Source organism: Labeo rohita, chromosome 15 (genome assembly GCF_022985175.1).
Source record: "Labeo rohita strain BAU-BD-2019 chromosome 15, IGBB_LRoh.1.0, whole genome shotgun sequence".
Lineage (NCBI taxonomy): Eukaryota > Metazoa > Chordata > Actinopteri > Cypriniformes > Cyprinidae > Labeo > Labeo rohita.
The window spans coordinates 28,529,948-28,545,340 of record NC_066883.1 but is presented as its reverse complement, the minus strand read 5'-3'; the positions used below and the strand labels follow the sequence as shown (position 1 = coordinate 28,545,340).

The following is a 15,393-nucleotide window of genomic DNA, read 5'->3' as shown; positions in this document are numbered from 1 at the left end:
CTGCCATTTTCTTCCATCCAGAGGTCTTTGCTTTTTATAAATGCTGTCTCTCTGTGGGAATGCTAAGGAAAGTTCAAGCGCACGTGTCTGTGTAGATGTGTGAACCACACACCAGACTCCCAGGGTGCATTCTGCATCTCTCCCAAGACAAACGCCAAGTGGTTAAATCATTTGTGCACTGTGTGTGTGCACATGCATAATTTTATATAATATTATGTCATGTTAGGTAATTTATAATAATTATATTTTTAAATTTTAAAACTCAATGCTCAGGGGAGCATCATATACATACAGCCAATTTCTTAACTTTTCTGGTGTTGCATGAACACAGTTGGCTAACATCTGCTCTAGTGCATTTGCGTAAGGCAATCTGATTGGCTAACACCTGCTTTGGTGCTTGAAAAGTTGAAAGTTCAACTTCTTCAAGTTTCAACTTCTGCCGCGAGCAATGCCAGTGGCGTGACGTGACGGATCCACACAATACAGTTTGGCAACGCATAACATCACCCATTCAAAGTAAACGAGAAACCTTAAAGGGGTCATCTGATGTAAACTTCACTTTTATATGTGGTTTAAACATTAATGTGTGTTGGCAGTGTATGTACAAATCTACCCTACAATGATAAAAATCCATGTAAGTTAGACAAGAATATCTCCGATTGAGGTGTTGTGTTGCTGGATGTAATTAATTTAATTATTTACTCCGACATTTGAGCCGCTGAAGATGCAGTAGATTAGGTTTGTTTGTGAAGGGAATGCACCTCCCGATCTACATAAAATGCGTCTATGTTTGCGCAAATCATTCGCGATCCAGCTTCACCTACAGCAGAAGTGAGTATAAGGGTTTTTTTTATGAATCTCACCTTTCCTAATGATGCGCTAGTTAGCAAGTTTCGTGGCTAAACGTGCTAAATGCGGATAAAGTAAACAATCTCTCAGAGCAGCTCATCAGTCCACAGAGAGAAGAGGGGGCGGGACGAGCCGAGCTCATTTGCATTTAAAGGAACAACCCCTTAGAACGAGATGATTTTTGCAGAGCTCATTTTGACAAGGTAAAAAGGGTGTTGTTTTACACAACCATTGAAAATTTTTAACCAAAGTATATTATAAACTTTTTTTAAGACCTTAAAGAATCATATCAACTTGTGGAAAATGGGCATTCGATGACCCCTTTAATGCTGACGCACCCTTGTGAATGGGGCGTAAGAGGGAAAAAAACCCAAAAAATGGCTGTAACTATGCAACTATTTGTCCTATCAACATGAAAATTAGTGTGCACGGTCTTGGTCCAAAGTGCCAAAGTGTCTATAAAAACATTTGCGAATCTCAGAAAACATGGCCATTATTGGGCGACGAATTTTGAACACCTGTTAGACAAGGTCAACGGAGGCCGAACGGAAGGAAACTCAGTGGGCCTGTTCGACTCCTGCTTTTTTCTCGCGCAGTTTTTCACACATATGCACAATATTTGTATCATACAATAGACCTCCTCATTATGAACAACTTTACCTCTGGAACCACTGCTGTCAATCAAATCATTTGTTAAATGATTGAGAAGATGTAAAAAAACGACTTTTGCGAACTTTTTGCGAACTAGTCCTAGGGTTTTTACTCCAATTTGAAAAAAAAAACACTAAAGTACAATTCTCTGGACTCTCTAGGCCAATAATTGTCAAAAAATGTTGAAATTTACCCTTTGGGTCGTTTAGAAAAGGGGCCTGTCCAAATTTACCCCAAATCCTATAAACCCTAAAGAAAAACTCAAAACTTCACGTAACCTGCTGAGCACACGTGGTAGGTGATTCTAAACAAACATGCAAAGTTTTAAGAGGATCGGACCACAGTTGGCGCCATACCAGTCGTAAACGTTAAACAGCAAACAACTGGTTATTTTAGGCAATTTAGAAATCCTGTGTCCCCGAGAAGTGGCATGTCTGGTCACCCTACCATAGAAATATGATGGGTTTTTTTTACCATTTATGACTGTTATGGTGCCAGCTGTGGTCCGATCTGAAACTCTGTGCTGATCGTGTCCACAGGAAGTGGCACGTCTGGTCACCCTATTCTATGGTAAATTACCTGGATTTGCCAAAAATGCTTTTTTAATAATTGATTTAGGCAGGTACGGCTGTGCTAAATAAAATGTAATGTCTTTTTCCATATATGCTTAAATGCCTTAAGTGCTTGAACGCTTGAATAATAGCTGCTTGTAGCTATATTTATTGTTATATGTGACCCTGGGCCACAAAACCAGTCATAAGGGTCAGTTTTTTGAAACTGAGATTTATACATCATCTGAAAGCTAAATAAGTAAGCTTTCCATTGATGCATGGTTTGTTACAGAATCTGAGGGTGCAAAAAAAAAAAATCTAAATATTAAGATAACTGTCTTGAAATTGGTCAAAATGAAGTTCTTAGCAATGTATATTACTAATCAAAAATTAAGTTTTGATATATTTACGGTAGGAAATATACAAAATATCTTCATGGAACATGATCTTTACTTAATATCCTGATGATTTTTGGCATAAAAGAAAAATCGATCATTTTGACCCATACAATGTATTGTTGGCTATTGCTACAAATATACCCGTGCTACTTAAGACTAGTTTTGTGGTCCAGGGTCACATATTTATTATTATTGACATTTTTTTCTGTGTGAGGATATACGCTAAACAATCATTTGGAAATAAGAAATATTTCACGGTTCAGAAATCGTACTCATCTTTGATTACATTTTGCTGTCTTTTGATTACATTTACTTTGGCGCTTTCCACCGGGAGGTTTAATTACAGTGAGTTGAAATGAGGTGAGAGGAAGCTGTGCATTAACGTCTCCTGGGTTTGTCCTTGTGAAAGGTTTGCTGGCTGGAGTTTCTTTGAAGAGCAGCTTTTGACCAAAGTGGTCAAACGTGCAGTGAAGTAAAATACGAGTTAAGAGTAAGTGTCAGAGCGTACTATGGTGTTCAAGCCAGATCATTCAAGTTTTAGAAAGATAATGCATTAGCGTCCCGGTCTGCAGTGCCTTTAAAGGAAAGAAAACCCTCAGTAGTTCAAATTTAGCCCACTAGCAGCATGGCAGCCTGCCACACGGGTAACCTAATCCACTCAGTGAAGCGCCTGAGTTTGGGTTTGGGTCGTGTAGGAGCCAATGGTTTGCTTTTCAGTTAATGGACTGTGGTGCTTTGAAGCTGACTGTTTGTCCCTTTTACAAATGAACCTTATCTGATTGCGGGAGCAGCGAGACACACACCAAAGCGCACCCACACAACAAGCCAAACCAAAGCACTCATTTCATATCACCTAGCGATCGCCCACAGTACTTTATGTCTCTGCAGAGACGAGCGCTGGCAGTGCCAAGGCACATCATGCAATTATATTTAATGTGTCTTCGAGACCTAGATAAAGCCAGAGATAACTGCCTCTCTGTTTTTCTGAAGTGTGCGCTTTATAATGGGATTTTCACCACATGAACAATTTAGTCTTATTTTCGCCCTTGGATTCAAACCTCTAGGCAGTGCCTAAAGATATATTTGCCCCCCGAGAGCTTTAGCACAACTTCACACGAACGTAACGTGCGTTTTATTGCAGGTAAAACATGTCGGCCCTTCTGTGAGTTTCTTATGTTTAGCCTTTGATCTTTAATGAAAGTTGGTAGTTTAGTAGTTTCAGCACATTAAACAGGAAATATAAAGCATGATATAATTACTATCGCTCTTACTTAGGCAATAGTAATTAGCTGCAATGGGACGGCAAGTTTGGAATAGAAATGCACCACTTGCACTGCCGTTCACAAGTTTGGGGTTGGAAATTTAAAAAAAAAAAATGCTTCTAAAGGAAGTCTTTTATGGTGTCTAAGGTTGCATTTATTTGACTTTAAAAAAAAAAAAAAAAAACAGTAAAAATAGTAATGTTGTGTAATATTATTACAATTTAAAATGTTTCTGTTTTACTATATTTGAGGATGGAATTTATTCCTGTATTGGCAAAGCTGAAAAATATTAAGATGTATTGCTTAATATTTAAACATTTAAACATAATTTTTTTAGGGTTCTTTGAAAGTTTAGAAGAACAGCGTTTATTGAATAAAAGCATTTGTTTTCTTTAAAAAAAATGTAAAATAAAATAAAAATTAATTTAAATAAAATATTTAATAATTATTAGAAAATCTTACTGAGCCCAAGCTTTTGACCAGTGGTGTACATTATTTTATTTTATTTTATTTTATTTATCATTTTTCTTTCATTTCATTTCATTTCATTTTAATTTATTTTATTTTTAATCTATTTTTATATTATATTTAATTTTATTTTAATTAATTTTATTATGTTGTATTGTAAACAGTTGTATTGCTTAATATTTAATCATTTAAACATTTTTCCCTTTTTTTAGGGTTCTTTTGTTACAATATATATGATTTTACTGTCACATTAGTTTAATGCATTCCTGCTGAATAAAATCATTAATTTTCTTAAAAAGTAATTAATAAAATATTTAATAAGTATTAGAAAATCTTAGTGAGCCCAAACTTTTGACCAGTGGTGTACATTATTTTTTGTTTTATTTAATTTTTTATTTTATGTATTTTATTTTATTTTATTTTATTTTATATTTTAATTTTAATTTTATTATATATTTTAATCTTATTTTTTTTTACCATTTATTTTACTTATTTACTATTTTTATTTTATTTTAAATTTCATTTCATTTTTTATTTAAATTTATTTAAATTATATATTTTGTTTTATTTTTATTTGTAATTTAATTCAATTTTATTTTATATTTAATTTTTTTTATTTTATTTCAATTTATTTTTTATATTATTTTATATTTTCTTTTCTTTTATATTTTATTTCATTTGTTATTTTATTTTATAATTTGATTTTATTGTGTTGACAAAGCTGAAAACAAACAAATAAACATTTCCCCTTTTTTAGGGCAAAAACAGCATTTAATAGAAATCTTTTGTTACCATATAAATGATTTTACTGTCACCTTTGATTATTTTAATGCATTCCTGCTGAATAAAAGCATTAATTTTCTTTAAAATAATTAATACAATATTTAATAATTATTACTTTATTCATTATTAAATTATCTTACTGAGCCCAATCTTTTGACCAATGGTGTACATTTTATTTTATTTTATTTTATTTTATTTTATTTTGTACTGTGACATTACAAACTGTTTGGTTATAAAATGGATGTATTCATTTTTCAGGATTTGTTTTAAACCTAAAATGAGATTTTGTTATACTTGCTTGCCATCGTATTGTAACAAACCTGTGTCTTATTTATTTATTTATTTATTTAAGAATGTCTGAGCTGCTCTGTTCATTCATGCTTGCATTCAGTTCTACACAATCAAACGTTTCATATACTGATCAGTCACAAGACATGCCTTCAGACATCAAACCTGCCAAAATGTGGCATGAGATATTTGTCAGAATTTTCATTTTTCGGTGCTCTCTTTCTGTCACTCAAACACTTTTCTTTGTACCCATCAGTATTTTTCTGTTTCACTTTTCATGGTTGCTGGGTTCATAATGTGAGTTGAAGCTTGAATTTCTTTAGTGGCAGGTAAAACCATTGAATAATGGGGCCTAACAAAAGCTGAAGTGGTTTTTTTAAGTTTTTAAATGGAAAAAAGTGCAATGATAACAAACCCATCAGCAAACACCTTGCGTGACCTCGTCTCAGTGCATTCCATCCTAATGCGTCAACAGTTCATTGTTGGTTTAGGGGTAAAAATGAACTCGCTGTTTTTGTATCACGTCGCCTGTGAGGCCTCTATGCCACACAAGAATAAAACGAGAGGAAAAGAGTCTCGTCACACGTATTGTGTGTTTTCTTGAGGCTTAGATGCGCTTCCTACTGTGGACGTATAGCAGCTTAAAGTCCCTCAACACCCTCAGTGTCTTATCCTCAGTCTGATTCAGTACATGACACGGTGTCTTCCAAGAAAACACATTTGGAAGCTGAGTGTGACATAGACCTTTCAGCTGCAGATAGGGTGTTAGCGAGCTACGAACAAGGATTTGTCAGTGGATTCTAAGTCGGGTAAAGTGTTAATTGCAGGCAGACAGGTCCACGCTAGCCCGTCTATCTCCACATCCCCCGTACCTTCTGTTAAAGCCACCTCAGACAGCTCCTCACTCTTAAAGAGATAGTTCACCCAAAAATGAAAATTCTGAAATTAAAAACATTTACTTATTCATTCCAAACGTGTATGACTTTATTTCTTTTGTGGGACACATTTTGAAAAACGTCTGTCTTAAAGGGATAGTTCACCCAAAAATGAAAATTCTGTCATCTGTTATTAAACCTCGTTTCGTTTACAAACTTGTATGACTTCTGTGTGTTTTTGTAAGTTTAATCGATTTTTTTAAATATATATTTCTATATAGTTTTTAAACATTTTTATTTCAGTTTTTCATGTACTAATGTAGCATTTGGTAACTAGCTCAAATTATTATTTTTTGTTTAGTTAACGTTTATTTGAAGTTTATTTAACTTTTTTGTGGTTCAGTTAACTCAAATTATTATTATTGATTATTATTACTATTATTATTATTATTTTGTTAACATTTATTTCAAGTAACAGCATTTTATGGATTTTTGGTGGTTCAGCTAACACAAATTATTTATTATTATTTTGGTAAAGTTTATAATATTATTATTATTTTGATAATGTTTATTTTAAGTAACAATTTTTATGGCTTTTTTGTGGTTCAGCTAACACAAATTATTATTATTATTTTATTTATTTATTTGGTTATTATTTTGATAATGTTTATAATATTATTATTATTTTGATAACTTTTTTTCAAGTAACAACATTTTTATGGCTTTTTTGTGGTTCAGTCAACAAATTATTATTATTATTATTATTTTGATAATGTTTAAAATATTATTATTTTGATAACATTTATTTCAAGTAACAATTTTTATGGCTTTTTGAAAAATTATTTGTATTTTTTGTTAACATTTATTTTAAGTAACAGCATTTTTATGGCTTTTTTGTTGTTCAGCTAACTCAAATTATTATTGTAATTATTATTATTATTATTATTATTATTTTGTTAACGTTTATATCAAGTAAAAGCATTTTTATGGCTTTTTTGTTGTTCAGCTATCTCAAATTGTTATTGTAATTATTATTATTATTATTTTGTTAACATTTATGTCAAGTAATAGCATTTTTATGGCATTTTGTGGTTCAGCTAACACAAATTATTATTATTATTATTTATTCATTTATATATTTTTTGTTAACGTTTATTTCGAGTAACAGCATTTTATGGCTTGTTTGTGGTTCAGCTAACTCAAATTATTAGTATTTTATTTATTTTTTGTTACCATTTATTTCAAGTATCAGCATTTTTATGGCTTTTTTGGGATTAAACTAGCTCAAACATTTATTATTTATTTTTAAAATATAATAATATTTTATTTTTTTATTTAATTATTTTTTGTTTTAACGTTTATTTGAAGTAACAGCATTTTTAATGCCTTTTTTTAGTTACCTTTACCCTGGTTATGGCGTTTCTAATCATTTAGTACTCAACCTTACATCTTGTAGATTGTTCCCTCAATAAAACATCTCTCTTTATTGTCCAACAGCGCCAGTGTTTTACTTCGGAGAAACTGAGTACCATGTGGATGAGAGTGATGGCTATGTTGAAGTCCGGGTTTGGAGAACTGGAAGTGATCTTTCCAAAACCGGAACAGTCACAGTACGGTCTCGAAAAACTGAGCCTGTTTCAGCCGAAGGTATGTATCAGACAGATATGTAGACGCTTTTATATATAATTACTGTAAACATGTTCAGTTGATCCAGTAGATTGTCTAGCTCGTATTTCGAGAAATCTACACCATGAGACAATAATATGTTGCTACAGGCCCCTCAGGCTTCAACAATAGACAGCACCAGACGACAAAAGCCCATCCTAAGACTTGATGTAAACACAGCTAGGTCTTCAGCACCTCTATCTAAAATGATCTAGAAATATATGTTGTACAAACATCCACATGTACAGTCTTTTGAACACTGTCCAGATTGTTGAAAGCCTCTATTTATGGGCTGTCTTGACACTGTTTACTAGTAGAGTCAGTCTATCGACTGTCCGGTTCACATTGTAGCTCATTCTGGCCAAGAACAGTTCAGACTTGTTCAACCACAGTTCATTTTATTCAACGAGTCAGTGAATCTGAAATCAATGTCACCACAATAATAGGCCAGCATGTAACCAAGTGGCAGCTCATTTAAACAATGGCACACATTGCAAAAATACCTAGTGGAAAATCATTTCAATTTATTCAGTAAAAAATAAATAAATGAACACTTTTTGTGAGAGTTAAAACAAATTTGATTAAAATTGAATCAAATTAGATTAAAACTACAGCTGTCAAATTGATTAATCGCAATTAACCGTGATCAATTGGATCCAAAATAAAAGTATGTTTACATGATATATTTGTGTGTACTATGTATATTTATATATAAATATACACACACACACACACACACACACACACATATATATGTATATATATATACATTAGGTATATATGTAATATATATTTATATATAACATAAATCATTTATATGTGTGTGTGTGTGTGTGTGTGTGTGTGTAAATATTTCTTTAATACAGTATATACATGTATGTGTGTGTATTTAAAAACACACATAAATCAACTTTTGATTAAATGAAGTCAAATTAAATTTGATTAAAACTAGGACTGTCAAATCGATTAATCGTTATAAATCGCATCCAAAACAATAGTTATCTCTTATTTCTTAAATACTGTATATACAACTGTGTGTGTGTATTTAAAAACACACGTAAATCAACTTTTGATTAAAATTAAATCAAATTAAATTTGATTAAAACTAGGGCTGTCAAATCGATTAATCATGATTAATCGCCCCCAAAACAATAATGATCTCTTAGTTCTTAAATACTGTATGTGCATGTATGTGTGTGTATTTAAAAACACACATAAATCAACTTTTCATTTAAATTAAATCAAATTAAATTTGATTAAAACTAGGGCTGTCAAATCGATTAATTGTGATTAATCACATCCAAAATAATAGTTATCTATTATTTCTTAAATACTGTATATACATGCATGTGTGTCTATTTATAAATACATATAAATATACACAGTACACACACATACATTATCTGAACACAAACTTTTATTTTTTATGCAGTTAGCTGTGATTACTCAATTTGACAACCCTAATTAAAACATGAAAAAATCAGCAAAAATGGATGGACAAAATACACTTTAATTATTCAATTTGCATTATTATTTCAATAATACATTATGGCATTCTGCTACAAAGGACAATGTATTTAAGGACCGGGTACATAGCAGTAACATTTATTTTCTCACTGTTAATTTACTCATGAGAAGAATTTATTTTTGTGCCATTGATATATTTCTAGAATTCTTTCTCCACTGACTTACTAACACTCTGTAAACCTTTAACACAGCTGGCATGGACTACGTTGGGATTAGTAAGAACCTAGACTTTTCCCCGGGTGTCAACATGCAGACATTCAAGGTTACAATCCTGGATGACCTGGGACAGCCGGTGCTGGAGGGGCCGGAGAAGTTTGAGCTGGTTCTCCGCATGCCCATGAACGGCATATTGGGAGAACCGGGAAAGGCTACGATCTACATCAACGACTCCATCTCAGATTGTGAGTGATCTTACGCTAAACCTAAAAATAGTATACAGTTTAATTCCTATTATCTTAAAATTTGGGTTTGAATATAACACTTTTGTTTTTTTTAGTGCCCAAGGTGCAATTCCGAGATCCTGCGTACACGGGTAATGAGAATGATAAACAGATATCTGCAATTGTTTACCGGAGTGGAGATTTGAGCTACAAGTCCAGCGTGCGGTGCTACAGCCGTCAAGGTTCGGCCCAAGTCATGATGGACTTCAACGAGAGGCCAAACACAGATGCCTCCACCATCGTCTTTTTACCAGGTATTATTCTTGGAGTTATTATTAAGACTGTTTGTCTGTTTAAGCTACAATAGAAGCAATTCTTTGAAGTGTTTACCATTTTTATGCATACTAAACAACAACTCTATATTGATTGCTTGCATAGGAGAGGTGGAGAAGCCTTGTGTCCTCATCCTTGTGGATGACACCGAACACGAGGAAGACGAGGAGCTGAGATTGGTGCTGGGAAGCCCCAAGAGCGAATCTCCATTTGGAGCCTCCATAGGGGCTCAGAATGAGACACTCATCAAGATAAAGGATGACGCTGACAGTAAGACTTTTATCTCCCACTTTCTCACATTTCTGTGCCTGCTTGTGTTCCACTTGCAATTGCTGTTATCTGTCATAGTCCTAGAAAGTACATCTGTTTAATTGGCCTAATAGCAGAAAATGAACTGTAAGGCAGTGAGTTTTTTATTCTAAAGAGGAAAACTTACAAAATAGTATACATTATTTCACAATGAATGGTTTAAATAACATTTTAAATGCAAATATCTGCTAGATGACTAAGGTCAGGATAAATGTATTAGGTCAACTCTATATATAGCTTAAAGTCCTGGGACTAGAAGTTACAAAACCCTCATTTTGATGCAATCTTTAATCATCAGTCTAAGGTGATTGGTTGATATCAGACCTGACTGAAGTGATATTTCAGTGCTGACATATATCTCTCCTTTCCCACGATCTTTCTTCCCCAGAGGCCATTATCAGGTTTGGAGCAACCAAATTCAGTGTCAGTGAACCCAGTGAGTCAGGGCAAATCTCAGTGGTGAAGATCCCGGTCCAGAGGACAGGAGACACATCCAAAGTGTCTGTGGTTCGGGTCCACACAAAGGATGGCTCGGCTTCCTCTGGAGAAGATTATCATCCCATCTCTGAAGGTGGGTTCAAACACAACATCATAGCAAGGTTTTGAAAGACAGGTCGCTGGGGAATCTCACAAAACCTCCAAAGGACATGCCCAGATCATATTTTACCCCATTATTTAAAAAAAAAAATCTAAATCTGTTCCTCAAAGAAAAATAAGCTTTTTTAGGATGATTTTTGATTTGATTTGATTTATTTTAATTTTAAATTTGGACTTTTTTGCATTATTTTCATACTATATGATATAAAGTAAGAAGTTAGACAAGAATATATACAAAAGAATAAGATAGATAGATAGAAATTTCATTACTGTAAAAATGTTTTAAGTATTATATATCATAATAGTATTTGTTATATTTATGCAAATTTAAATATAACAAATGCTACTATGAATAGTTTTCCATTTACTTTATGCATGTTTAAATAAATACATGCATGTATAATTATATAATTGTTATTTGCCTAATGTATGCTGCTTTAAACATGCAGTTTTTTTACTGTAGTGCTGTTAAAAATGAATGCATTTCAATAATGAGAATTAATAAGAATCATCACTAAGAATAACTGTAATTACAAAACTACAAAAAGTTAAATATTTGAAGACATAAAGTAATAATGTCACAATGCAACATTTTCATTTTTAAAAAGAAAAATACCTTTTTTTCTTTCTTTTTAATTCGGGAGTGAATCATGAGATGGACATTTTTTTGTAAGGTTGACTTTTACAAATATGTTGTCTCTCGCTGCTTATTTGTCATGCTTTAAAAAAGGCATTGTACTGTACATGTACTATACAAACATGATCAAAATCAAACATGAAACTGACAATTTCCCAACTGCAGATGTGGAGTTTAAAGAAGGAGAGACTGAGCACATTGTGGAGGTGGAAATTCTTTATGATGGTGTGCGAGAGATGAGAGAGGCCTTCACTGTCCACCTTAAACCTGATGAGAACATGGTAGCGGAGATTCAGGTACTCCAAAATAGGAGGGAAAAATATATGACTGTATAATCTGGCTTTGTTAAATGAGTAGCATTATACCCGTTTTTATTAGATTAACAATGAAAGATTCACACTGTGTTCATTATAGCTTCTTTTCCAAACCTTCAGGTGACCAAAGCCATCATCTATATTGAAGAGACGAACAGTATGGCTGATGTGACCTTCCCCGCTGTGCCAGTAGTGATGTCTCTGTTGCAGTACGACGATACAAGCAGCACTAGAGATACTCAGCCAGTCGCAGGATATCCTGTAGTCTGTGTCACAGTAGGTTCATTAGAGAAACAATGAGAGAAAAACAGTGCATTTGGATACAGTAAATGAACTTGCCTAACAAAAATAAAACATTATAGTTCAGATTGAAATGTATTTACAAAAAAATAATTAAACTGATTTGTATTTATTTGTTATGCATTTATTTAAATATTTATTTTAGTCATGCAACCCCAAGTATCCTGACTTTGACCGGACGGGCTCCATCTGTGTTGCTGAGCACATCAATAACACCCTGACACGGTACCGCTGGCTTGTCAGTGCCCCGACAGGACCTGACGGCGTGACCAGCCCCATGAAGGAACTGGATTTTGACACCTTCTTCACCTCCTCCAAAACGATCACATTAGACTCAGTGTATTTCCAGGCAGGCTCACGTGTGCAGTGTGCAGCCCGGGCTGTCAACTCTAATGGAGATGAAGGCCTGGAGCTCACCAGCCCCATAGTCTCCATCAGCCAGGAAGACGGTGAGTTTAGTGCATTTTCAGAATAAACACCAATATTAGACTTTTTCTAGGTGCATAAATTTGATCCTGATAAAAATCTACGTTTTCTTTTTGCTGTGCTGTTTTTCAGGACTTCTATCATTTTTACAACCACTTTTTTGACATTAATGTGTGTGATAATATCTGAAAGTTTTCCAGTCAAGTTTTCTTGTACCAAACCCATAACTTTTACTGTGTAATTCACACTAAATAATCTGATCCACTCAGTTCCCAGTGGATAGAATTAAAGGAATAGCTCACCCAAAAATAAAAATTCCTAAAAAATTAATTCCTTCTTGTCTTTCCAAACCTGTAAGACCTTAGTTCATCTTCGGAACACAAATTAAGATATTTTTGATGAAATCCTAGAGCTTTTTGACCCAGCATAAACAGCAATGCAACTGACACGTTCAAGGCCCAGAAAGTTAGTAAGGACATTGTTAAAATAGTCCATGTGACATCGGTGGTTAATTCAAATTTCTTCTCTTCCGTGTCAGTTTTACACACTATTCACGGTGGTACCATGAAGCATTTGAAATTGACGCAGAAATTGTTTAATAAATTCATTATTTTTGTTTTCTGATGTCACATGGACTATTTTAACAATGTCTGTACTACCTTTCTGGGCCTTCAACGTGTCAGATCCATTGCTGTCTATGCAGGGTCAGAAAGCTTTCGGATTGCATCAGAAATATCTTAATTTGTGTTCTGAAGATGAACGATGGTCTTATGGTTTGCAAGGACAACAGGGCGTGTAATGACATAATTTTCATTTTTGCGTGAACTGTCCCTTTAAGACTTGTCTTTTTCAGTTTTTCTAATGGAATTTACTCTTTCACTCAGAAATTGAGTTGTAAACATTGTTTCATGTTAATTTAAGAGTGCTTTTCCTATTGATACGGCTCCTTTAAACTGCTGCTGTTTAATTTTTTTTCCTTTTGTCATCAGGTATGTGCCAGCCTCGGGTTATTGGCACAGTTGGAGCTGAGCCTTTCTCTGCCAGGCTGCGCTACACTGGAGCAGAAGATCCAGACCACCCAAACCTCATTAAACTGACTGTTACCATGCCCCATATTGACGGTCAGTGCACCTGCACACCAATTTTACCATAGTAACAGGCAGATTAATTATAAAATAATACACTCTTAAAAATAAAGACTCTAAAGGGGTGTTTTTGCATTGTCTTTGGTTCCCCAAAGAACCTTTCAGTAAACAGTTATTAAAAGAAACATTTTTTTAGAACCTTTTCTGCATTTGAAAGGTTCCATGGATGTTCAAGATTCTTCATGGAACCATCAATGCCAATAAAGAACCTTTATTTTTAATAGTGTAAGGATAAAAAATGCTGTTTAAAATGGTTTACTTTCTGTGTCAGACCAGATACATCCATGTTACTTCATTTTCCTTATTCCCTCAATAGGAATGTTACCTGTAGTCTCCACTCGTCCGCTCTCAAACTTTGAGCTGACCCTGAGTCCAGACGGTACGCGTGTAGGAAACCATCGCTGCTCTAACCTGCTGGACTACACAGAGGTGCGGACCCGCTACGGCTTCATCACAGACGCCACCCGCAATCCAGATGCCATCGGCGGGACTGCGCCTTACCAGTACAGCACGGCCCTCAGGGGCCAAAACACCCTGCGATTCTACCGAAACCTGCACCTGGAGGCATGCTTGTGGGAGTTTGTCAGCTACTATGACATGTCTGAACTGCTCAATGATTGCGGAGGAACCATCGGGACTGATGGACAGGTGAGGAAAGAGTATGCATTCAGAGTATGACATCAAAGTATGCATTTACTACTGTTCAAAAGTTGTTTTTTTGCTTTTTGAAAGAAATTATGACTTCTTTTAAAATGTTCCAAATTTGAAAAATCTTACTGACCCCAAACTTTTAAATGGAATTTACCTTTAAAAATGTTACACTGGCCTTAAAAGGGGTTAACATGTCCTTGTCTTTTGTTTTGTTTCAGTGTCAGTTTAGGAATTTATTCAGTCGTTTCAAGGTTTAGACTCCTGCACTTGATACATGGATTCCCAGTCTTTGCCAAACATATTAAAGGAAAGACTTTTTCACAGTTGTGAGATCACATCAGCCCATTATACTGTGGCTGACCATTTTAGATTATTGGCAAAGGCATTTGCTTTATATACCTTTAGTCCCCCCTTTAAGCAGCTCACTATTTGTCTTTCACCCACAATGAGTCAAAACTGACCTTTAGATCATAAAAAGTTTAAACAGCTAGCTGTAAGAGTGTAGCCCTTAAAATAAGCTTTAGGCAACTGTTTACATGCCTGTTTGAGCCAGTCGTTTGTCTTCACCATGGACACACACTATGTTGGTTTGCTCTGCAGTTAATTAAAGTGGACTAGTGTCATTAAACAGAGATGGATGGGTGTACAGGCTGAATTCGAGTTTAGTGACGTTATCCAAAACATTTTTTTGGAGAGTTAGCAGTTAGCAAATGGCAGTTAAAGTCAAAAGTCAAAATTCAGCTTTGTTTTCATTTTTCATCAAATTTAAGTTTCCAAAACCCAAACATCCATAACAAAGTACAGTTCACAAATGAAGAGCTAAAGCATAACATTCAATTGTTTAATTGTTAGGGTTTCAAAGCCTGCAGAGATAGATTAAAATAAAAGCAACAGCACCATCTACTGGTGACATATGTATATATACATATATATGCAGTCATTTCGAAAGCAAAATACAGTTTGGTGGGGTTTTTGCTTTCCTTA

The 15,393-nt window shown here is 34.2% G+C and overlaps 2 protein-coding genes across 2 annotated transcripts in view; both read left to right on the top strand.

The window, feature by feature from the left end:
- Window positions 1–15,393, top strand: part of c4 (complement component 4) — a 360,913-nt gene that overhangs the window by 189,021 nt on the left and 156,499 nt on the right. The window lies entirely within an intron of this gene.
- frem2b (FRAS1 related extracellular matrix 2b) overlaps window positions 1–15,393 on the top strand; it is a 93,116-nt gene that overhangs the window by 69,402 nt on the left and 8,321 nt on the right. The window contains exons 7-16 of the mRNA XM_051129639.1: window positions 7,623–7,772; window positions 9,509–9,718; window positions 9,814–10,011; window positions 10,136–10,300; window positions 10,728–10,910; window positions 11,739–11,869; window positions 12,008–12,163; window positions 12,333–12,636; window positions 13,603–13,734; window positions 14,075–14,406. Of these exons, the coding sequence (XP_050985596.1) occupies window positions 7,623–7,772; window positions 9,509–9,718; window positions 9,814–10,011; window positions 10,136–10,300; window positions 10,728–10,910; window positions 11,739–11,869; window positions 12,008–12,163; window positions 12,333–12,636; window positions 13,603–13,734; window positions 14,075–14,406 (1,961 nt within the window). The remainder of the gene's footprint in view (window positions 1–7,622; window positions 7,773–9,508; window positions 9,719–9,813; window positions 10,012–10,135; window positions 10,301–10,727; window positions 10,911–11,738; window positions 11,870–12,007; window positions 12,164–12,332; window positions 12,637–13,602; window positions 13,735–14,074; window positions 14,407–15,393) is intronic.